This window comes from Heterocephalus glaber, unplaced genomic scaffold, assembly GCF_053883595.1.
Source record: "Heterocephalus glaber isolate CG9 unplaced genomic scaffold, H.glaber_assembly_v1.0 deba00000281, whole genome shotgun sequence".
In the NCBI taxonomy this organism is placed as follows: domain Eukaryota; kingdom Metazoa; phylum Chordata; class Mammalia; order Rodentia; family Bathyergidae; genus Heterocephalus; species Heterocephalus glaber.
In genome coordinates, this window is record NW_028258139.1 from 22,312,227 (window position 1) to 22,334,800 (window position 22,574).

At 50.4% G+C, this 22,574-nt stretch overlaps 2 protein-coding genes across 5 annotated transcripts in view; one reads left to right on the plus strand and one right to left on the minus strand.

The window, feature by feature from the left end:
• Positions 1-22,574, minus strand: part of Tg (thyroglobulin) — a 219,261-nt gene that overhangs the window by 7,400 nt on the left and 189,287 nt on the right. For both annotated transcript variants that reach the window (XM_087187454.1, XM_087187453.1), the window contains 2 exons: positions 10,015-10,196; positions 7,537-7,644 (listed from right to left, as the gene is read on the minus strand). In XM_087187454.1, coding sequence (XP_087043580.1) covers positions 7,537-7,644; positions 10,015-10,196 — 290 coding nt within the window. The remainder of the gene's footprint in view (positions 1-7,536; positions 7,645-10,014; positions 10,197-22,574) is intronic.
• The window catches only part of Sla (Src like adaptor), a 76,014-nt gene continuing 55,011 nt past the window's right edge, over positions 1,572-22,574 (plus strand). Inside the window, exons 1-2 of one of the 3 annotated variants that reach the window (XM_087187466.1) lie at positions 1,572-1,704; positions 9,279-9,405. The gene's annotated coding sequence lies outside the window, so the exon portion shown is untranslated. Of the gene's footprint in view, positions 1,705-9,278; positions 9,406-20,804; positions 21,470-22,574 lie in introns of those variants that run through there. The other 2 variants (XM_087187473.1, XM_087187462.1) reach the window with 2 other exon arrangements.

A 22,574-nucleotide genomic window follows, 5' to 3' on the forward strand; every position in this document is an offset into this window, starting at 1 on the left:
TTTTCCCTAGCAGGGCAGATCTCTATGGGGATGCTGGAGTTATTTTGAGCAGTTTAAGGCTGACATCTGGAGGAGGGACTCAGAGAGGGAGCCTGGGAGGAGAGGATGCTGGCTCAGAGGGTCACCCCTCAGTGGGTCTAGTGCCTGGGTGAGAGACCCAGGACCCACTGGAGGAAGAAGTGGGGAAGAAGTGAGCAGAGGGAGACCCAGGAGCACACACCAGACCTGACCAGCTAAAGGGAGAAACTCCTGAGCCGGGCCCACAGTCCTCAGAGACAGGCTAGCACACACTGGCTTGGCTTCTTTGCATGGAGTGTGTTTGCCCAAACCTGCAGCAGCCAGGTAGGTAATGGTCAGGCTGGTCACACCTGGCTTCTCACTGTGCTTTGCTGTCTTTGTCTACTCTGAGAGCTGCCTGTGGGGTGCTCAGACCACATCTGGGTCTCTGCATCAGCACAGGAGAGGCAGACAGAGCCTCAGAGAGCTCCCAGGCCACCTCAGTTCCACCACGGCTCTCCGAGCCTGGTGTCTCTATCAGTAAAATGGGTCTGACCATCCCTGCCTAGCCTCCACACAGTTCCACCAGTGCTCACTGATATATGGTAGAAGGAAATCCCTCTCAAAATTAGAAATGGCCTTTGGGGAAAGAAGCGACACCAGAGATGCCGCTAAAGTGGCATTTATTTAGTCAGAGTGTGAGAAGTGACCAGCCACTCGACTCCTGGCACAATTCGGTGTGTGTGTAGGCTCATGATGTGAATGTAATTCATCAAGGACAGCAGCAAGTGTGACAGGGGGTCGGGGGTGTCGGGTCTGAGGCCCCGTGTAGCTGACATGGGCCACACGTCCGCTGTGTCTGGCATGGACAGGTGTGGAGAGGGAAAGATGAAGAAGTCATGAATGAGCCTTTCTGTGAACGAGCCCGTGGTTGAGAAGGAAATGCAGAGGAGCCAGTGGTTTTCAAACATAAATGCTGTTGCAGGGCACATGAGGCTAGATGGTTGTGTCGTGGACACAAGTGGACAGAGCAGGAAGTAGATGCAGCAGGAAGGGCATCTGGGGCGCATCTTAGCACTTGAGGACTCTAGAGGGGCTGCACTTTGCATGGAGAATGCAGCAAGCGGGAAATGCAGCTGAGCATGAGGCAGTGAGGGCGCTGGGCAGCTGAGGCACCAGCCAGGTGCTGTGGCCCCATATACTGGTAGGTGTATGGTGTTGAGAAGTGAAGCTGGAGTTTTTCCCAACCCAGTGTGGGAACCACTAAAGGCGATGCTCACTGAGGTTCTTCTGCCTCTGGTTCGGGGCACACTGAGGACTGAGGCCAACAGGATGGAAGCCCAGGTCTCACAGGGGCTGGGGATGCTGGTGGCCTCTTGGCCAGTGACTTGCAAGTTGCATGTCTCTATCAATGACTGCTAGGGTGATGTGGGAGAGGAGACCTAGTGCTTCCAGAAGGACAGAGCCTGGGTTCTTTCCACACAGCACCTGACCCTGGCCTTCAGCCTCCTCTTATCTCATATACTGCTCTGGCTATAAATCAGCCCAGGCCTGCAGCCCAGGCAGCCAGAAACCAAGGCAGCAGGGGCCAGATCTCAGCTCCTCACACCCCTGCGTGGAGCTCCACTTGCAGAAGCAGGAGCTGTAACCTAGGACAGCTGAGCTGGTACCTGCAAATAGAGCCGAGGGTGGTGGCCTCACTGGAAGGTAGGCTGAGCCCAGCGTGCATAGGACAGAAGGCACTGTCCCAATGATTAGGGGATAAGGGGATGTCCAGGGAGGGGCTGCTGCACCATGGTCAGCCCGGTGGGACCAGGGATGTCTGTTCACTCCCTCCCATCTGCAGGAAGAAATCTGTTGAACTCATCCCCGCAAAACATAGCCCTTCTTATCTGCAGCTGGCATTTCCAGACCTTCTCCTCCCAAGGAGCCAAGGGAACAGGGAGGGCTGGAAGTCCTGCTGCATCCCAGGCTTCTTTTTCATTTTGTTTTGTTTGGTTTTCTTTTGAGAGGGTGGTGAGAAATTGTTGAGTCACTTAGAAATCAAAACCTTGGTCAAATCTAATCTAAGTTCAGTTTCTGCCTATGAATTGATCAGTAAGTAATTATAAACCTTACAAATGACATATTTAATAAGTTGATTTGCTAGGCAATCCTTTAAACCTCAGCTCCCCAATTTACTTTAAATAATACAGCCCTACCCCATCCCCAAATGAAATATTTCAGACATTTCCTAAATTCCCCAAAGCCAGAAGAGCTGGATAATATTTTATCTTGCAGAACAGTCAAAACTTAGCGTGATATGCTCAATCAGCCTGAACACTTCATCCTCCACCCCCATGAAGTGTCAGAAAAAACAAAAGTTGCCAGGCAGCAGGTGATGTGCTGACTAAGAGCTAAGGGTCTGCCCAGTTGTGTTTGTCACTGGGACCCTACTGTGTAATTCCATGCTCTGTCATGTACAGCCCCACATCCCAGAACTCCAATCTGGAAATCGTGAACCACATATTGTTTCTGGTTTTGCAGGAAGCTCAGAGGGAGCCTCTGACCCAGCACGCAAAAAAATGGGAATGGAATGCGCATTAAAGTTAAAATGATATGTTTAAGTTATATAGCTATCTTGGTCATGTTTTCACAATCTCCCATTTTAATGGCCTTTTCTAACTGAAAGTCACACTGGATAATAGGACTTTTGTTCTACATTCTGTCAACAACAACAACAACAACAACAACCAATAACAAGACACCTAGTGTTTCAGTGAACTGTGTTTGGGGTATGACTAAAAAGAACATTGTGCACTCTGGATAACATGTCTATTTAAACATCTTCGATGACTCTCACATAAAATACCAACTCTTTGCCTGCTAGAACTATACCCTACTAGTGACCCACAAGACCTTTCTTTTCCCATAGTCTCCCCTGCTTCACCAGGCCCCAGCTCCCTGGCCTTCTTCATCCAGGCCTTTCATACCTCAGTGCTTTGGCATTTGACAATCCTTTTGGGATTGCTCACTGCTCAAGTCTGCAGCGGAATCACACTTCGTTTCACAGTGCTCAGCTCAAATGCCATCTTTCTGGAAAGTTCTCCGTCAGCGTTGACCTACTCTTTGCACCCTTTCCCTATGGTTCCACCAGATGCCCTGTGCTGTGAGGCAGCAGCCCTCTTTGCCTGTGGGCTAATCCACCCCCAGCACTGCGAAAGCAGTAAGTACATGTTGGTTGAGTCAGTGCTGCAGAGGAAGATAAGAGTAAGCCCTACTGTGCCTTGGGGCTAGAGTGGACAGTTTCAGAAAATGCCCAGTGCCCGTCTATATTGGGAAATAATCTTGTTAATCACACAGGATGTAGCTAAGGCTAATGGAATCCAGCTGCTTAATATGTTCTTTGGTTTGTTGCTTCCAAAGCACCACAGCAGTGGCCTGAAAAGATAATATTTTGCATCTGGACTAGTTAAGGGCCTTGGAATGTACAGGAGTGTCTAGAATGCAAACACAGAGGTGACCAGAGCATCTCAAGTCTAGAATTTATGGCTTTGTTTTCCAAAGTTGGGAAACTTATAAAGGAGGAACATTATCGCCCCTTTGGTCATTTTTATTTATTTTCCCTATCAGAGACTTATTTTTTCTAAAAGGAAAAGAATCCTTCCTACTAAATATTGAGCATCTACGATCTCAACTGTGTTAAACACACATTGTGCACATTGTGAGGTGGAGGTAACCCTACCAGCTTCACAGGTGAGGACAGAGAGCTGAAGGAAGCTGTTCTGAGAGGATGAATGCCTCAGTTGATTTAACTCTCATATCGGTAGAGTCGGTACTCAAAGCCTGCCAGGTATGCATGCATGTGTGCACTCACACACACACACACACACACACGCACGCACGCATCCAGATACAAGCCTTGGGCTAAACACCCTGCGGGTTCTCTGGGCCTTCACAGGAGCTGTACGGAACAGGTATTATTATTCCATCCAGATACAGCTTTGGAGGCTCTGGGAGGTTAAGCAACTTGCCTGAGGCCACAGAGCCAGTTAGTGGGCTTGGCCCGGGCAAGTACTCAGTAGGGTTTTGGCTGGTGTGGCTGCAACTGAGAGAAAACTGCAGAGAGTGCAAGAGGCAGCATCTCGAGTCCAGATGGTCTCTCACTGGCTCCGGAACAGGGATAAAGTCCTGTCACCTCCCCAGGCTTCTGTTCTTTGCAAAATGAAGTGAGGCAAAAATCATCTTCCACATTCTGCGATTCTTTGAATGAGACACTTAAGCACGCCTTACTCTGTAGATTTTGGCTTCTTTGTCTCCCTGCCCCCATCCAGTGTATCTATCCTTTCCTCATAAATATCCCCCCCCGTCCCCCCAGTTTCAGGGACAGAAATCTTATCTATAGTCCAGTGGGGCATCAGAGAACCTCACTGATATCCTGTGACCAAACAGCAACAGTCTTTAAGGAAGCAGTAATTATTGTGTATTGTTCACTAGCTTTTGCCAGGAAATGTAATATATGCTAACAGAAGTGGGGGTACAAGACAGATGGCTGGGAGCGCAGCACACACACATATATTTTAAGTGTGTAGATTGAGCCAGAAATAAAATGAGAGGTGTGACAGCTCCAGGGCAGAGAAAGAGAGAGAAATGGAGAGAGAAAAAGACACAGAGACAGACAAACAGAGAAATTCACCTTATCTCCTGGGGAAGAAAAGATAAACTTGCCAACGAAAGCCTCCCTTCCTGCGATCTGTTTGCCAGTTCCAGTGTCCACTCAGTGGGTGGCCCCGTGGTCACCTCAGCAGAGGGAAGCTGTCTGCTTGGGTTGTTGTCAAGGACACGCTCTGATGGCTGAGAACACTGGGACGCTCCCAGCACTTAGGGCTCAGCAGGGCTGGTCTCTGCATGAAGGAGTAATCCTAATAGCCCATTGTCCAGGGAAGACGTGAGTCCTTGAAGAGGTTGTGTGATTTGCCGTAGGTCACTGAGTGGGTAAGAGTCAAGGGCAAGTTTCTTACTGAAAGGAGAAGATGACAGTGCCCTTGCCTTTCACCACGACAGTGACTTGCCTCTATGAAAACGGCCACATCTCGGATGAATCAGTGGCTCTGAGTGTGTCTCCTCCAGAAATGATAGGACCTGAGCCAGACAAGCCCTCCAGATGCTCACACCGAGGGTCCGAACCATTCTGAACTGAGCAGGCGGGATGCATTTCTAGAGCTCCAGGTGTGAGAGGGAGAGGGCCCTGGAGGCACAGACTCACCTTGTGCTCCAACTCACAGGAGCCCAGGACCAGGCTCCACAGAAGAATCCATTGCCAGCTGTGCCTACCTCCCTACTCCCACTTTACAGATGGTAAAACTGAGCCCCAAGGAACACAAATGCTACAGCGGGAAAGACTTGTTCGGCACCATTGAATGAGGTGGCTGAGTCACCTCTGTCCTTTAGCCAGATGCCTGAGCACCTGCCCAATCTCAGCCTGTGCCCAACCTGTGAAGAGAGAGAGCCACAAAGACTCAAGGGCACCTGGAAAGCATCTGTTTTGTGGGAGCTTCCCTGAGCCAGCACAGTGAGCCCCACCTGAAGGTCCCTGGAGGGACACGGGGAGGTCACTGGGCAACAGAAGAAGCCAGTCTGGCTGTGGGAGACCGAGGACACCACTGAGTCTGCCCAGGATGGCTCTGCAGAGGCTCCAGCTCCAGGCCACCAGCTGCAAGGGGCTAGCACTCAACAGGTCCTAGTAGGGCTCTTTGGAGAGTTGAGCTGCATCCCCTCCACTCCACATGCTGGAGTCCTAACCCCAGTTCCTCAGAATGCCACCTCGTTCAAAGCAAGGCTCTCTCTATACACAAGTACTTAGGTCAAACTAAGATCATTAGGGCAGACCTGGTCCAGGGTGACAGATGCCCCTACAGAAAGGGGAGATTTGGAACCACAGACAGGCAAGTACAAAGGAAGGTGATGTGGAGAGGCACTGGAGGAAGCCACCATCTACAAGCTGAGGGTGTCCAAGGCCATCAGCACAGGGGACAGGCCTGGGACCACCCTTCCTTCAGGAGAGTTGACCTGGGCCACTCTTTGATTTCAGTCTTCCAGAGTCCGTAGCAGGAGACAATCCACTTCTGTGGCTCTCAGCCACTAACCTGGGTGGGGCCCGGGCACTGCCATTCTGGTGGGGTCCTATGAATGCTTTCACTTTCTTGTGTTTTACCCTTATGCATGGATGTATTTCTTAGTCTTTTGTCACTGTAAACTCTGGGGACCAAAGCTGTGGGCATTTTTTTTGAAGGCTCGAACTCAGTGTTTTCACACTGAACTACACTCCCAGACCCTTTTTTACTTTCTACTTTGAGATAGGGCTTTGCTAAATTGCCCAGTCTGGGGTTAAATTTGTGATCCTCCTGCCTCACGTCCCAGAGTGCTGGGATCACAGCTGGGTGTGGGCTTCCTAAGGCTCCCGAGGAACTGACTATGCCACAGCAGCCTTGTACCTTTCCTGCACAGGGAGGAATGCAGAGACAACAACGGACCAGGGAGGAGGGAGGGAACCTACGTGCCAGGCGCTGGGAGGCATGGCTAAGGCTGATTCCAGGATCAAGCTCCCCACTGGCTCCCCAGCTGTGGTGGCTGCAGCCCATCAGTGACAACACTCCTTTCCCATCCACCCAAACCCTACAGCCACCTCAATTCTCTTATTCCACAAGCTCTCAGTGGAACCAGGCCCATGCTGCTGGAGCCTCCCACAGCCTGAACCACCTGGTGGCCTCTGGGAGGTGAAATCGGATGGCCCTATGCAGGGAGCAGGTGTCATAGGGGAAAGAGAGATGCCATGGCAGGCTGCTGCTCTGTCACTAGCTGGCTGCTTGTCCTCCCAGTCACGTGGAACTTCTTGGAACCTCAGCTCTTCTCAGTGGTCTGAATGTTCCTGCCCCTCAAGACTCATGTTGGAGACAAATCCCCATTGTGCTATTACTGGGAGGCAGCACCTCTGGGGGATGACTAATGGCTTCATGAGGGTCAGCAAGGTCACCTGAGATCTGCACTGTGCATTGACCCTGTGCCCGGAGACAGAGCAGAGGGCCTGCATGGGCCTCCAGGAGAGAGGGAAGGAGACCTGGGAGACTGACTCCCCCCGTTCCTTTGGGTTGGAAAAAACCTCCTTCATACACTGGGAAATCATTTTCTTAAGGCAAGTGCTTTGTTTCTAGAAGTAGAATATGCAGGATTAATGGCCAAGGCAAGTTAATCAATCAGTAACAAATACCTGATACCACAGTTCCAAAATGCATCATCATTTACAAAGTTTCCCACATCTCCTACTTTACTTTCCCAGTTGGTAGAAACAAGATAAATCAAGTGATTGTTCCTGCTCTTCCCATTTTTCAGATGATGAAACTGAGGTATGGAGAGGTCAGTGGAGCGTCTTATGTCACTGATCCAAGACTTGTACCTCAGTTCCCCTCTTTTCTCAGACTCTCTCTGGCTCACAGCAGTGACAAGCACCCTGCCAGGCTGCTGTCTTTGCCTGCACCCACTATGGTCATGCAGCTCCCTTACCTGCCATGGCTGTAGCTTTCTGGGGCATGGTACATAAAGACATTTCCTCGGGTGCCCTTTGCCCAGCGTCTGGCCATGTCGATCATGGGGCAGGTGATGAAGTAGTCCCTGGGGAGAGGACAGAGGAGGGAATCTGGTGACACACAGCTCCGTGGACAGCTGGCCAGGCAAGAGCTTCTCCCAAGCAAGGGCCCCCAAGGTCCCGTCATCCCCTAAGCTCCTCTGCTCCTGCCTGAGGAGGATGCTATTCTCCACTTCCAGCCCCTTTCAGAGTGGCTCTGCTGCCGCCCTGGTGGAAGAGCTGAGGCACAGCTCATGGTCTGCTCTGGTTATGGTGGACGGTGACCCAAACCTGGCACCCATGGTGATGCATCTCAGAGGCCAAGGAAGCCATGGTATAAAGCTCTTCCTAGATTGTCAATTTTACATAAAGATTTGGGACCACACCCTGGTATAGCAACATAGTAAATATATTGAGGAGCAAGACGTAAAATAACTATATTTTAAAAGAAGACAAAGTCCTCCAAGATATTTTACGCATGTAATACCTTTAAACCTGCAGCCCTCAACTAGAAGTGAATTTGCAATTCCTGGAGATGTTTTTTTGGTTGTTACGACAGCGGGTGGAAAGTTTCTACTGGCATCTAGTGGGTAGAGGCCAGGATGCTGCTCCACATCCTACACAGCACAGGAAAGTCCCCAAACCCAGAATGACCTAGTTCAAAGTGATGGGCCGGAGGAGTTGGCCTTAGATGACCCAGGCCCCACCTTAGCTCCTCCTGGGGGCATGTGAATGAATCCTGGAAGTGGCAGCTTCCAGCAGTGGATCCCAGGGGGAAGGCAGGGGCTGTGTGCCTTGAGACAGGAAGCCTGGTGAGGAGCAGACAGGTTCCAGCTGACTGTGACCCTCGACTGAATCCCATGAGCCCTGCTGGGTGAGGGCAGATACTCAGCACTCCCTTCAGCTCTTTGATCTCCATCTTCCCAGCTGAGAAACGGGGCCGGGGCCCTAGAGTGCAGCAGAGACTTTGCAAGCCCCTCAGTAAAAGGAGGGTTCCCTCCTTTCCTGGTTGCAGAGATGGCAACAACTGGTAAGCCTTAGAGTAATGGGAATGTCTCAGTGAGATTCCAAGGTGGCAGCTAGTATCGGGGTCTGTAAGGCGGGTGACAGCAGCTGTGCTTTGCTGGTGAGTGGGACAGGATGGTATCAGACCTGTAGGCAGAGGCCATGCTGCCCAGGAGAGGTCTAGTGCCAGGGAACTGGAGGCAGGGAGGCCCGCAGGAGGTGGCTGCCCAAGTCCAGCCAGGACAGAACAAGGGCCTGAGCCTCCTCAGTGACACCTCCCTGGATCATGCTGCCTTCTTCGGGCCTCAGCTCTTACCCCAGGGCACAGGTTGTCTTTAAATCCAAAGGCACCAATGAAGCAACAGCTTGGTTTGCTGAGCTCGGGCCCTAAGCTCTTCCCACAGCCAGATCAGGGCCAGTCTGGACGTGGTGGGCAGCCTCTCCAGCTCAGCGACCCGGCATCTGTGAGCTCTCATGGTCCAGCCCAGGGCTGGGCCTCCAGAAATAGCTGCTGACTGCTTGGTTCAGACCTAGCTCTCGATTGGAGGGAAAATCAAAGCCTCTCTGGGCCCCAAGAACCATGTGGGAGACGTGGAGTTTTATTCTGAGCTGGTGACCCTCAGATTGGAATCAGCCTCTCGGGCAGGGTGCGGCAGCGGCCTCTACTGTCTTCCAGCTCACCCTGCCCAGCAGAGCCCGGTCAGCGAGGGCTCCGGAGATCTGAGCTGTGACCCTGTGGCCCGAGACGAGAGCGGAAGGACCGCGGGACCCTGACCCCACAGACCCCTCCCTTCCACTTGGAGGTGAGTCCTGAAAGGGAGCTGAGTGCACTTCAGGGACTGCAGTGAGGAGAGCTGAATCTCCACTTAGGTCTCTTCCTCAAGGCCTCAGGAAGAAGGAAGAGAGGGCTACAGCCTGCTTACTTCTCTGTTTTTGAAACTGGGGCCTTGCGCATTTGCTGTGCGTGCCCCGAACCCGCAGTTCCCACCTCCACCAGCTCCTGGTGCACTGGGAGAGGGAGACAGGCCAGCCCTGATGCAAGCAGCACTGGGCAGGGTGTGTCCAGGGGCAGCAGAGACTGGGCTCCGGGGCAGCCCCTAACTCTCACAGGGTGAGGCCAGGGCAGGCTCTCAAGTGAGAAACCTAAGCAATGAAGAGGACGAGGTGACCATATGGCAGCGGGTACAAGAAATGGCCCCCCACGATGGAAGGGCCTAATGGCCAGTGGAGCCACAGGCTCCTCCTCCTTGGGCTGTGACATTGGGCACAGGACCTCCTGAACAGTTCCCCTGATTCCCACGGGCAGGGTGGACTCCGGCCACAGTGGATTCAGCTGTAGGCCTTGTGGGTGCGTAGCTGCCTCAGGCTTTCAGCAGCAAGCACCATCTGGTCCGTGCCCCGGCCTGGCTCACCGGGTGGCGTTCTCCAGTGCGCGGGAGAAGGAGGCGTAGTCATCTGCAGAGTGCTCCAGGGAGTAGTACCACGTGGCTGCAGCCAGGACGCTGGCATCCGAGTCCTCACCTCCCAGCGAGTTCTGCAGCGCCTGGTAAAAGGCTGTTTTGCTCTCAGTCCGGCCTTGACTTTCCTCAAATCTCTAAAAACACAAAAACATGAAAAGTTCAAGTCTAGGTTCATCCTAGAATTTTCTCGCTGGGAAGCGATAGAACATGGCATACAGCTCCTGGGTGCTGGAATGAGACTGCCTGGATTTGAACACCTGCTCTGCCTTCTTCCTGCTGTGTGACCTTGGACACAATGGCTGTGCCCCTCTGTGCCTTCTGGTGCCCATGGGGAAACAAAGGCATCTTTCATAGATGGTCACAGGAAGGCCAGGAAGAAACATCCACACGAATCACCTAGTGGGCCGTCACTGCCACTCAGTAGCAGCCTTACCTGGTCTCACCGGCTTTCCCTGGGCCGCTCTGTGTCTATGGGCCCAGCTCAGTTCAGCTCCGTTGACTGACTTGGTCATTCACAATGTACAGAACATACTGTTGTGCGTGGAGCGCTCCCTTTAGGCTGACTGCCAGGCTGGGAAAGGCGCACAACCGCCCTGGTCTAGCTCCGACTCTTCTCCTGGGCGTGTGGGCCACTGGGCAGAGTGGGAATGGGCAGCTGAACACACAGCCCACCAGGACTGTTCTGGGAGAACACTGAGGCTGGGGGAGAGGCAGGGAGAGGCTGGGCTGGGGTGTTTCACGCGGGTCAGTCAGGGAAGGCACGTGGCCGAGGGGTGCGTGCCCAGAGGGGAGTGGCTCGCTCTGTGTCTCTTCTCTTGCTCTTCTTCCCCCTTTCCTCCTCCTTCCTTATGCTGGCCTTGCTGCTATCCACCCTGTGGGGTCCAGGGCAGATGATCTCCTTGCTCCAGAACTCAGATTTCTTGATTGTGCAGACAAGGGACCACAAAATGTGAGGGATGCAGCTCCGGGTAGAGCTGCCTGGACTCCAGGCCCCTGGAGAGGCCTGTGAACTGTGTTTACATTTGTCTGGGCTCTTGTGTAAACTGTGGCCCTGTTTATCAGCACCCTTGACATGTTTAAGCTGCCTGTCTAAACATTTCAAGCACACGGGATTAGAAGTCAAGGGGCAGCATGCCTGCCCAGGAGGGTCCCTCCTTCGAGGACGGCTGTCCTGCCGATGGGCTGGCCGAGCTCTGCCCATACCCAGGCATGGAATGACTGGACAAAGACACATCTGTCCCCTCCAGTCCACCAGTCCCACAGGGGAGGAGGGAGCTGAGGCAGGGAACTGGATGCAAGGGGCCGGGCTCATTCCCTCCATGGCATCCTGCTCCTCGGAATGAAGTCCGAAGCAAATACGGAAGCACATTACTATCTGTTCAGCCTGAGTAGTGAATTCCCAAGCAGCGTCTCCATATTACTGACCACGATCACAGGCCATTGAAGGGGAAGATCATATGCACACACAACATACACAGCCCAGTCTCATGCATGTGCGCACACACACACACACACAGACCCCAAACACGCACACACACCTCTCACAGACCCAAAGAGCATCTATGAATGGTATTCCCGGCCCTGGCTCTTAGCAGCTGCACACAGAGGAGGTTCCAATCCTGTCCGGGCTGCGCCAGTCTTGTCCACCCAAACACGTCACCTGGAATCTCCTGTGTCGACTTCACACTATTTTAGGAGAAACTGCATTATACTATTTTCTGTGTGGAATATTTCGGGACAAACATGATGCTGGTCACCATTTTTACACCTCCTCTTATTTGCAGCTTTGCATTACACATGTCCCTGGTGCTTCACAGGAGCATCTAAATGGCAGTGTGGCCTGGGGGTGGGAGCTGGCGAAGGTCACACAGGTGCAGGTGAGCAGATGGGCTGGGACCAAGCCCAGAGCTTACAGCTGGGAGTGTCAGGCCTGTCTCTTGCTACGAGTTACCCACTGTCCAACATTAGCCGTAAGGATAAGGAGACAGGGTAGGAAGTCTACCCATAGGGTCCCAGGCCAGCGAAGTGAAGAGAGTACTGGTACTGGAGTCAACATTAGCATCAAGTGCCAGCTGCCAGAGAGGCTTGCATCTTTACAGTGGGTTTGGCAGTACTGACCCGGCCCTGTGTTTATCTGCCATGATGGGTAAGGGAACAGAGTGGTCACAGTCACATATTCTTCTGCAGGTCCAGGCCGTCTGCTGGTGCTGTGGGCTAGAAGGGGCCAGCCGGGCTCGGTGCCAGGACATTTCCCATCTGTGTGCCTTTGGGAAAGTCCCTAAGCCCTCTGGCCCTTGGATTTCTCATGGGCAAACTGGGGTTAAAGATTGCTTCACAGTGAGGTCTTAGGAATTAGACATGATATTCTGAAGCACTGAGCTCCAAGTCTGGCAGACAGTACTTAATGAAAGAGTTCTGTTTATACTAATCCCAGGTTTTTATTGGCTTCCATTAGTGAAAGGAGAGAAAGAAGAGCATGAGCCCAAACCACTTTATTGCTGGGAAAACATCCCAAGATGCTATGTGTGTCTTCACAGAAGAAAGTGTTTCCCTCTTGCTTTTATTTCTATCTGCTGTCTCCCTATGAACAATATGAAAGTCTGAAAGGAGTGCATGAAAATGATGCCAAGTCGCTGCAGGGGCTTCCCAAATGCTCAGCTGCATCCCCAGCTGTGAGCCATGAGCAGGAGAGAGGTGCTGATTGAGGACAGAAGGGGGGCAGCAGGAGGGGCCAGACCTTGGGTCATCTATGCCCCCTTTTCTTGTACTGAGGATCGAATCCAGGGCTACTCCACTGAGCTATCTTCCTGGCCCTTTTTTACTGTGAGACAGGGTCACATAAGCTGGGCTTGAACTTGCAATCCTTCTGTCTCAGCCTTCCACAGTGCACAGGTGTGCACCACCACATCTGGCTCCACAAGTGCTTTATAATGAAAAGTCTGGGACTGGGCAGAAGTGGGTGCACTGGAGGGGTTCATCTCTTTGCCCCTGGGAGAATTCAGCACTCAGCCAGGTGCCCCCAGGCTGAGGCCAGCTGGGTGTCACCTCCCCAAAAGTGGATATCCCAGAGCCCTGGGAATGTGGGCCTGGCCCCTGGGGCACAGGGCAGTGGCAGGGCTCTCTCAGAGAAGCCCACCGCACACATCTCTTTATCCTTGGTACTGTGCTGACCACAGATGCTTCTGCTGGTTAATTAGAGGCCCAGCAGGAGGGGCTGCGGCCACTTCCACAAGCTCATCACAGCCAGCGGGTTTGTCACAGGCCGACTGTGTTAGGGGATTGTCGAGAATGGGCAGGACCTCCAAGTGCAATTTCAAGGGGGGAGTCATTAACAGTCGGGAGTCAGGCCACTGGGAAGCCCCAAGATGCCAAGGGCTTTGAGTCACCTGAATGTCTTGCTAATGGCTGACAGTGTGGCACTTGGCCTTAAAGAGACATAGTTCAGGGGCATAGAAGCTCAGCCAGTCCCAGAACCTGGAAGGAAGCTCCCCCACCACCATCCCAGGCTCCTAGAGCAGAGAAGCTCAGCTGGCCCCAGCACCCAGAAGGAAGCTCCCTGCTGCCATCCCAGGCTCCTAGGGCAGAGAAGGTGAGCCAGTCCCAGCACCTGGAAGGAAGCTCCCCACCTCCATCCCAGGCTTCTAGGGCAGAGAAGGTGAGCTGGTCCCAGCACCCAGAAGGAAGCTCCCCTGCTGCCATCCCAGGCTCCTAGGGCAGAGAAGGTGAGCCAGTCCCAGCATCTGGAAGGAAGCTCCCCACCTCCATCCCAGGCTTCTAGGGCAGAGAAGGTGAGCTGGTCCCAGCACCCAGAAGGAAGCTCCCCCGCTGCCATCCCAAGTTCCTAGGGCAGAGAAGCTGAGCCACTTGGGTGCCAGAAGCACCCCCCACCCCCGTGGAAATGAGAAGACACATAAACAAGCCTCAAAAACAGACTTCCAGATCATCTACAGCATCCCAAAGGGAAACGAGATGGAACAATCTGATACTCAACCACCTGGACTCTCTGAACTGGCAACAAAAGAGGATCTGGGAAAAATGAAATCAGAAATAATTACTCAGATAACAGCAAAGATTTTGCTCATGGTGCAAGACATGATTAATAAATCTAGAGAGGACACAGATAAAAAAATAGAGGATCTGAGGAACATGATGGAATCCGAACATAGGAAACAAATGGAATCCATAAAACAGATACAAACAGATTTCCAAGAGATTAAAAACTCCATCGGAAGTCTGCGCAGCAGAATGAACCAATGTGAGGATAGAATTTCAGATATAGAAGATAAGATTGCAATTAGTGAGGAGGAAAAGAAAAATTGCTTTAAAATTGTAAGGGAACATGAGAAGTCAATCCAGAAGCTGCTAGATGATGCAAGGAAGAATAACATAAGACTGATTGGAGTCAATGAAGAAAGAGGAGAGAGTGCAGATGACATAAAAAAAAGTGTTCACAGAAGTGATGGCAGAAAACTTCCCAAGGAGGGGAAAAGAACTTGACATACAGATAAGTGAGGCATATAGGACTCCAGCTAGCCTTAATCAAAAAAAAAAATCTACACATAGGCGTATAATAGTTAGGATTCCAGAAATCCAACAGAAGAACAAAATTCTACAAGCAGTGAGAGAAAAGAAACAAATCACATACAAAGGAAAGCCCATCAGAATCACAGCAGACTTCTCAATGCAAACCCTCAAGGCAAGAAGAGCTTGGAGTGACATATTCCAAGCCCTAAAGGAAAACAGCCTCCAACCCACATTGATGTACCCTGAAAAACTATCTTTCAAAATTGATGGAGAAATAAGATACTTTCATGATAAAGAGCATCTCAGGAACTTCATGAATACCAGACCGGCACTCCAAAAAATTCTAGACAATACTCTAGGAAAAGACAATGAGGATCACAACCCCAGGAAACCCAACAGAATGAATCCATTGGGCGTGACAAATTAAACACAAAGGGGGAGAATCCAACAAAAAGAAAGTCATGACAAGGCTTTTAAAACTTTTAACTTCATCTCCCTAATGAGTGTGTAATTCAATCTTATTATTGTACTGATTAGTATTTTTCTGATTCTAGAGTTGCACACCATTCCTTGTGCTATACTGGCTATTTATCATCTTCTTATGTCTACATTTTAATTGGGTTGTCTATTAATGAGCTCTAAGAATTCTTTATATATTCTGGTCATAGGTTATATGCATTGTAAATATGGTCTGTTTAAGGACTACTTTTCATTTTAATGATGTCATTTAAAGTTCTAAATTTTGATGGAATCTCATTTATCAATTTTTTTCTTTTATACATCATGTTTTTTGTATCCTAGGTAGTTCTTGCCTACCCTGAATTCATAAATATTTTCCCTTATAATTTCTTCTTAAAGTTTTATACTTTTAGGCTTTCTTATTTAGGTTCATAGATCCTTTCAAATTATTTTCATGTATGGAAAAAAAGGACTGAGGTTAATTTTTTATATATGGATACCAGGTGTTCTAGTGCCATTTGCTGAAAACACTATCTCTTCCTCAGCTCTTGAATTGAGTTTATCTTCTATAAAATGCTAATGTTAAATAATCTTTCAGAACTCAGTGGACCATATATGTGTGGTTCTATTTCTAGATTCTCTCTTTTATTCAAATGATCTATATGTCTTTCCTTACACCAACACTGCCTTGATTACTGTAGCTTTAGAAGAAGTCTTCAAATTAGGTACTAAACGTCTTCCAACACTGTTTCTGTTTTTGTTTTTAACTTTTCTAGGTCCTTTGTACTCCTACATAACTTTTAAATTTCAATATCCAATTCTTCATTTATAGCAAGTATACACAGACCTGAATTTTTATGTATACCTTATGTTTTCTAATCCTGCTAAATTCAAGTACAAGTTCTAGGGGCTCCTAGAGATTTCTTAATATTTTCTCTGTAGATGATCATTTCATCTACATATAAAGACTTTGCTTCTGCTGTGCCAATCCTATCCTAGTTGTGTCACTGTATTGCCAGACTATTTTGGTGGGGCCTAGGTTTCAAAGTTTAATGGACAGATAAAGAGTAAGCATATCTGCCCTTGTTCCCCACCTTAAGGAGAAAGCATTGTATCTTCTCCGTTCATATAAGGTGTTCTTGCTGGAAGTATGGGGTACATGTCTTTAATCTGTTGAGAAGTTTCTGTTTTACTTCTAGTCTCCTGTTAGCTTTTACCATGAACAGCTGTAGAATTTAGTCCAATACTCTTTCTCCAACTAGTGACAGGATCATATGGCTTTTTCCTTTCCTCTGTTAAAATGATGACTTTTGGGGGTGGATCTTCCAATGCTGAACCAACACTGCCATCCCTATAACAAAACCACTTTCTACATACTGCCTGATCTGACTTCTAATAGTTTGTTCTGTTAAACAAATTTCTATCTATGTTCATACTTTTTTCTTCTATTATCTTTATCCAGTTTTAGGATTAGCACAATGTTGAGTTCCTAAAATGAGGGGAGAAGTGTTCCTTCTTTTTTCTGCTTTAATTGTTTGATATAATTTATCAGTTAAAATGTTTATGAGCCTGCTGTTGTCATATAAGTAGGTTTTCAAGCTAGGAATATACTTTCTTTAATAGGTGCTATTCAAACTTTATATTTCCTCCAGAGTTAGTTTCATTAATTTGTCTTCAAAGTTACTTCTTAGAAGTTGTCAAATTTATTTCAAAACAGGTTTTTGAAATATGCTTTCTATATCCTTTTAAATTCTGTAAAATCTGTGATAATGTCTCCTATAATATTGTAATTTAAAAAATGTATAACTGATATTGTGTAACAGGAAGAAAAGGTCTAAAAGAGCAGGGGAATTGGTAGGGGTAGGGGAAGGGAAAAAAGGGAAAGGAAAAAATATAAGAAGAGGAAAAAAATGGAAACAAGGTCTTTGCAAATAGGGAAGGGTGGAGGGGGTGAAGGGAGGGCAAGGGAAGGGGAAAAAAATAAGAACCAAGAGACTCATGCAATGGTACAAGATCTCAATGATGAATGTAACTGTATTTTATACCTAAAATGTACCAATAAAATTAATGGGGAAAAAAAAAAAAGAGACACCGTTCAAATCCAGCTCAGGGTGTGGCCTCAGAGGATTTGTCCGCATTGAGTAGATATGCTCAGTGAAGACATCTCTTTATGCTCCTGTTACTGGCTGGGTGGGTGGGTGAGGGTCCCCGTTTGCATCGGGTGGGCAGCATGGAGGGGACTGAGCCCAGACACGAGGTGAAGTCCAGCCCTGTGGAGGCAGGGTCACAGGGTGGATGAGGGTGGAGGACCAGGAGGTGAGGCCAGGGGACTGGAGACTGGGCGACTGGAGGCTTCGCCTTGCTCTTTGCATCTGTGCTGCTCTGCAGTTGTGAGCCTCCAGAGCCTAGGGGCACAGCATGAGCTGGGTGACCTTGCATCTCCGTGGTCTGCAGGCGCCAGGGAGGAGCCAGAGGATTCTGGTCCCTGCTGCAGCTCACACCGATGCCTCCTAGACCCCTCCCTTCCCAGGCCTGCACTGGCCTGTTCTCAGGGAAATGGCCCAACCCGAGCCCTTCCTCTTCCTGGAGCAAAGGCCCCTTTCCCTCCAAGGTTCAGGCCTGCTGCCCAGTGCTCTGGGGACCTTTACTGCCCCTCATCCCTCAGACCTTCCTGTGTGGCCCAGCCCACCTGGATCTCAGAGGCTCCTGTCGGTTCCCCAGAGGATCCCCGTCTGCCTCTCTGCTCCGCGAGGCATGCACTCAATGGACCTGTTTATGCGGCAGTCTCCATTAGCCCACTCTCCTTCCTCCCCGATCCAGACACCCCCAGTAAGGCCCCCAGCGGCCCCCAGCGGCCCCCAGAGGACTCTGCCCCTGCTTACCACACCTCCCCTGGCTCCTCACTCTTAAACACCCACCTCACAAACTTACCTCTGGAACCCGCTCCGCGTCTCTGCCCGCTTTTGAATTCTGAGACACCAAGTTGCTATCACTGCTCCCTCTCTTCTGCTTCTCACCACACATGCTGGGGGTGGGGTCATCGCCTCCTTTAATGGCCTATGCAAGAAGGTTCCGGGACCTCCCCCACCAGATCCTCAGACCTTCTAGCCAAATGGCTCCTACCTTGGGAAATCGCTCAGTAGAACCGACCTGTGCACCGGCCAGCTGTGCATCCCCACAAGCCCACCCTGGTAACTGCTTCCCTCCTGCCCTGACCTCAGGGAGCCCGGCACCCAGCCTCTCATGGTCAAACGCTCAAACACACGTCACCCCAGGCCCCCACTCTGTCGCACTCCAACCCTATGGGCCCCCTGAGCCTCTGCCCCTCCTCTCATCCTATCCCAGCTCATAACCATTATCTCCTGACCAGCCTGTCCCTGCATTTCCGCATCAGTGCACTCTGCTCTTCCTGTGTTACCTGCCTTTAATCAGCTTTTCATTCAGCTGCCAGATGCTCCTCTGGAAAAGGGTAGATGAATATCCTAGCCTAGATCCTGGGGCAGATGTCAGGATGCTGCTTCATCAGGCAAGTTAAGGAGGATCCCTTAGTCCACAAAGGACCTTCACCAGTGTTTGTCCATGCACTGTCGACTCCAGAAGTTTTGCATAATGGTTCTAACATCCCAGGTTTGGAAAGGAGTAGACCGGAGCAGAATCCCCAAAGGAAAATGAGAAAGCCTGCCAGAGTTCACCTGATACTTGCAGGACAATGCAAATAGATGGATAAATGAATGGGGGGAGGAGTGATTAAATGAATGCCCCAGACTTCCCCAGAGGTCCCAGCAAGATGGGACACAAGAGTCCATTTGTGCACTTGATGGGCACGGGCTGAAGACTGACCCACCGTCAGCTGGGAACAGAGGACTGAAGGCAGAGGCCACACAGTTCTTGCCATGGGACAAAGCCTGGTGGAGCCGGTGAGGCCAGCTCATGAATGAGCAAGGTGCTGCACAAGAACCCATGTGTGTTCAGGGGTCACTGTGCAATGGGCAAAGCACAGAGTGACCGCTTCTCCTGTCCCCTCAGTAGCTCTGCTCAGTCTGCCAATTCCCTCCCTCGGCTGAAGGGGTCCTTATCCAGATCTCCTGACTGACGTCCTGTGCAGCCTTCATTTTCCCTATTTCCAGTGGCATTTGCTGCTTGGCCTCCACCTACTTGGGAAACCTTTTCTTTTCTTGGCTTTTGTGAAATCAGATTTTCCTAGTTTTCTTTCAAAGCTGTTCCTACAGCCCTAGCCTCTCTTCTAACGTCCCAACTCATACACCCCAACTGCCAATCCAAGCTGTAGCTCAAATCTGATTGCTTTTTGCTTTCTTTGTTCATTTCTATCTTCCTTTTTTTTCCCCAGGACTAGACATCGAACCTAAAGCTTTCACACTAAGCTACATCCTGGCTCTTTTTATTTATTTATTTATGTATCTATTTAGTTTTGAGACAGGGTCTTGCTAAGTCACTAAGCTGCCCGAGCTGGCCTTGAGCTTTTGACCCTCCTGCCTCAGCTCCCCAGAGTGCTGGGGTCACAGGGCTGCACCCCTGTGCCTGGCGTCTTATCGCTCCTGCCAAGGCCACACCTGCAGCCCTGCTGAAGCGGCCAGATTGTGTCATGGGTTTCCCTGTGAGTGCAATCTGGCCTTCCTTTGTTACCTGACTGTAATCAGTTTTTTATTCAGATGCTCTATTGGAAAAGGGTAGATGAATAGCCTAGCTTAAATGCATTGCGTAACTCTGTGCTGTAAGGAGAACAAATCTCCTTCTTGGTGGCCCCTGAGCTGTCACCCCACTGTCTGCTCCAGAGCCGTGCACTTCCTCCTCTGGGCCCCAGCTTTCTCCCACGGCCTCCCTGTGCAGCTTCGCAGCAGCTCTGCCAGAGATCTCCCCGGGGCTCTGTCTCAGCAGTGAGAAAAGCAACTAAGACAGACTCCTTCTCCTCACCACACAGATCTCAGCCCCAAGTCCCCTCCTCCATAGGCTTTCCCAGATCCACCCCAAACTCAGTCTCCCATTCTGCCACTTCCTCTACAACTGACCTGCTTCCATTTTCTTCAGAACACTTCTCAAGGTCTGAAGTCCTTACTGTATTTGTGTGAACATCATTGTATGTGTGTCCCCCTCAGAGAACAGACTCCACAACCAGGCCTTATCTGTCTGGTCAGAACTTCCCCCGAGCCTTGAAGAGTGCCCAGTGCACGAAGCAGCATCTTAACAATTCTCTGCGGGATGCTTCTGCGAAGCAACTAACACATGCCGGACTCCTGATGCCTCCACTCACTACAGCACGAAGGCGAGGGGCTGCCTTCTCAGCCAGGCAGGGCAGGCCTGGGGCCCAGGGCCCCCTATGCTTTTAGGGATCCACAAGAATATTTTCTTGTGTGTGTCTTTTAAAATCAGAAGGAAAACAATAGAAAGATCATGAAGGTATAACAGTGATTCCAGCTTGGTCTACATTCATCTTTCTGCCAATGCAGTCACGGAATATATTTGCTATTTGGGTGGGGAGAATCAACCTCTTTGAGCCTCAGCTTGCTGAGTGAGGTGATCCCAGCACATGAGGCTGCGGGAGGTAACATATGAGCCTGGGGCTGTGAGGGCCTGGTTCACAGAGTGTGTGGGGGGCTCACAGTGCACCAGGGCAGCCCAGAGCTCCGGCAGAGACCAGCAGGGTCCCCAGGGAGCAGGAGTTGTCTCTTTTCTTAGAGGCCTTCTCACAAAGGAGCAGGAGACAGGAGTGAGGGTGGGGGGAAGGAAGGAGGGGTTCATTCACTATGCCACTGGAAGGCTGAAAAATGGCTGCTCAGACTTGCTAAGCAACTTGCCTAAATCGCATGTTTAAAGCCATGACTTGGGATCCACTTATATGCCTCCGCCTCCTCACTCTGCCTTGGGTCTAGACTTAACCCACCCACACTGAGTGCCAGGCCTCTCTTCAAGAAATCTCACGCAGGCGCTGGGGACTCCTGCATGCACCTCTTACTATAAGCTGTCACCAAGGACTCAATCTCCCTGTGCTGGAGCTCATGCCAGCTCCTCGGCTGCCAGGTGCTGCTTTCCAACTCTCAGGCGGGCTCTGCACCACAGGCCCCACTCCACCTGCTCCAGAAAGGGGCTGATGCCTGGCCAAGCTCGGGGCGTGGTGGCACTGCTCCCTGTCTGATTTTCCTTGGCTTCCTTGGGGATGCTTGCACTTGGAGGAGAAGGCGGAACATTGCATCTTGGAACAAATCTGCTTTTGATCATGCAAATGAGTGCCCGGTTAATGTAGGCAGACTGTCAATTTCACCAGTAAGGAAGAGAAAAGGGGGCTGGAAACTCCCTTTCACAGAGACTGATGAAGAATTTCAATAGAAAGCTGCTACTTCAGAAGATAAGATCATTCCCCAAGAATGGAGCCCTTCTAGGCATCTCAAGCAGCCCGGATGCTCTGTGGGTATGTTACTAACTGTGCTGGTGTCACTGGGACTCCCTGGGTGGGCTACAGCTGTGCTGGGGTGGCAGGGGGTGAGGGCATTTGGCGGGCCTCTGCCAGGTGATGGCTCGGTCTGGGGGCCTGAACTTTGGGTAGGGACTCCCACCCTCCTGGGACTTCCTGTGTACATTTGGGAACTGGGCTCAGCTGGCATTTTGCAGGGCTGGCATGAGGAAGAAGCGTGTGCACAAATGTGACTGTGGTAATTTGGAAACTGGTCTCCGGTCAGGAAAGGTTACTGCCTGTTCTTTGTATTCCTGCTTTCTGGGGCTAACTCTGGATGAGGGCCACTAATCCTATTAAAATTAAAGAACGAAGTGAGAAATTACATTTATTGAGGTCAGACTACTTGGCAGACATTGAGGTATATTTAAATCCTCTGATCATTGTTATAAGGATGTTTACTCATAATGTCCAAATTTATAAACAGGACAAATGAGGGTCAGGCTCTGGGAAACTTGAATGTTTCTGATTATAATCTAAGGATGTTCATGACTCCTTTCTTGTTTGGTTGAGAGACAGCCAAGTTTGTGGGGTTCTGGTCAGTTCCTTGGCCATGTATCAGCCCTCCCGGCAGTGCCACTATGGGCCTAGTAATCCTTTGCCTCTTGCCTCTGAAGGCTCAGGAATCGGATCCCCATTTTTCCACATAGCATATATCCATCTTTCGGTTGTTTAGCTTGTTTACTCTCTTCTTCCTAGCCTGACTGTGACCTCACCAAGGGGGGCAGGAATTCAATATTGATGCCTAAACACTTGGCCCAGCATCTGGGACATAGTAAATGTGCTCATGCTTGACAATGCCTCAGAACATATGCAGTTAGGGTCGGTAGGCAGATCCTAAAGGACATGAGGCATTGTGCTATCCAGGACCATTCTAGAAGAGGGACCAGCAAATGGCAAGACCTTAAGGTGGCAGCATGCTCAGCAAACCTGGGGACACCAGAGGGACTGACTGGTGAGGTGCGAACATAGTGGGCCATGGAAGGAAGGAGCAAGAAGTGAAGCCAGGGAGCTACTGTGGCCACATCCAATAGGTTCTCTAAGTCACGGTGAGGGCTGTGGA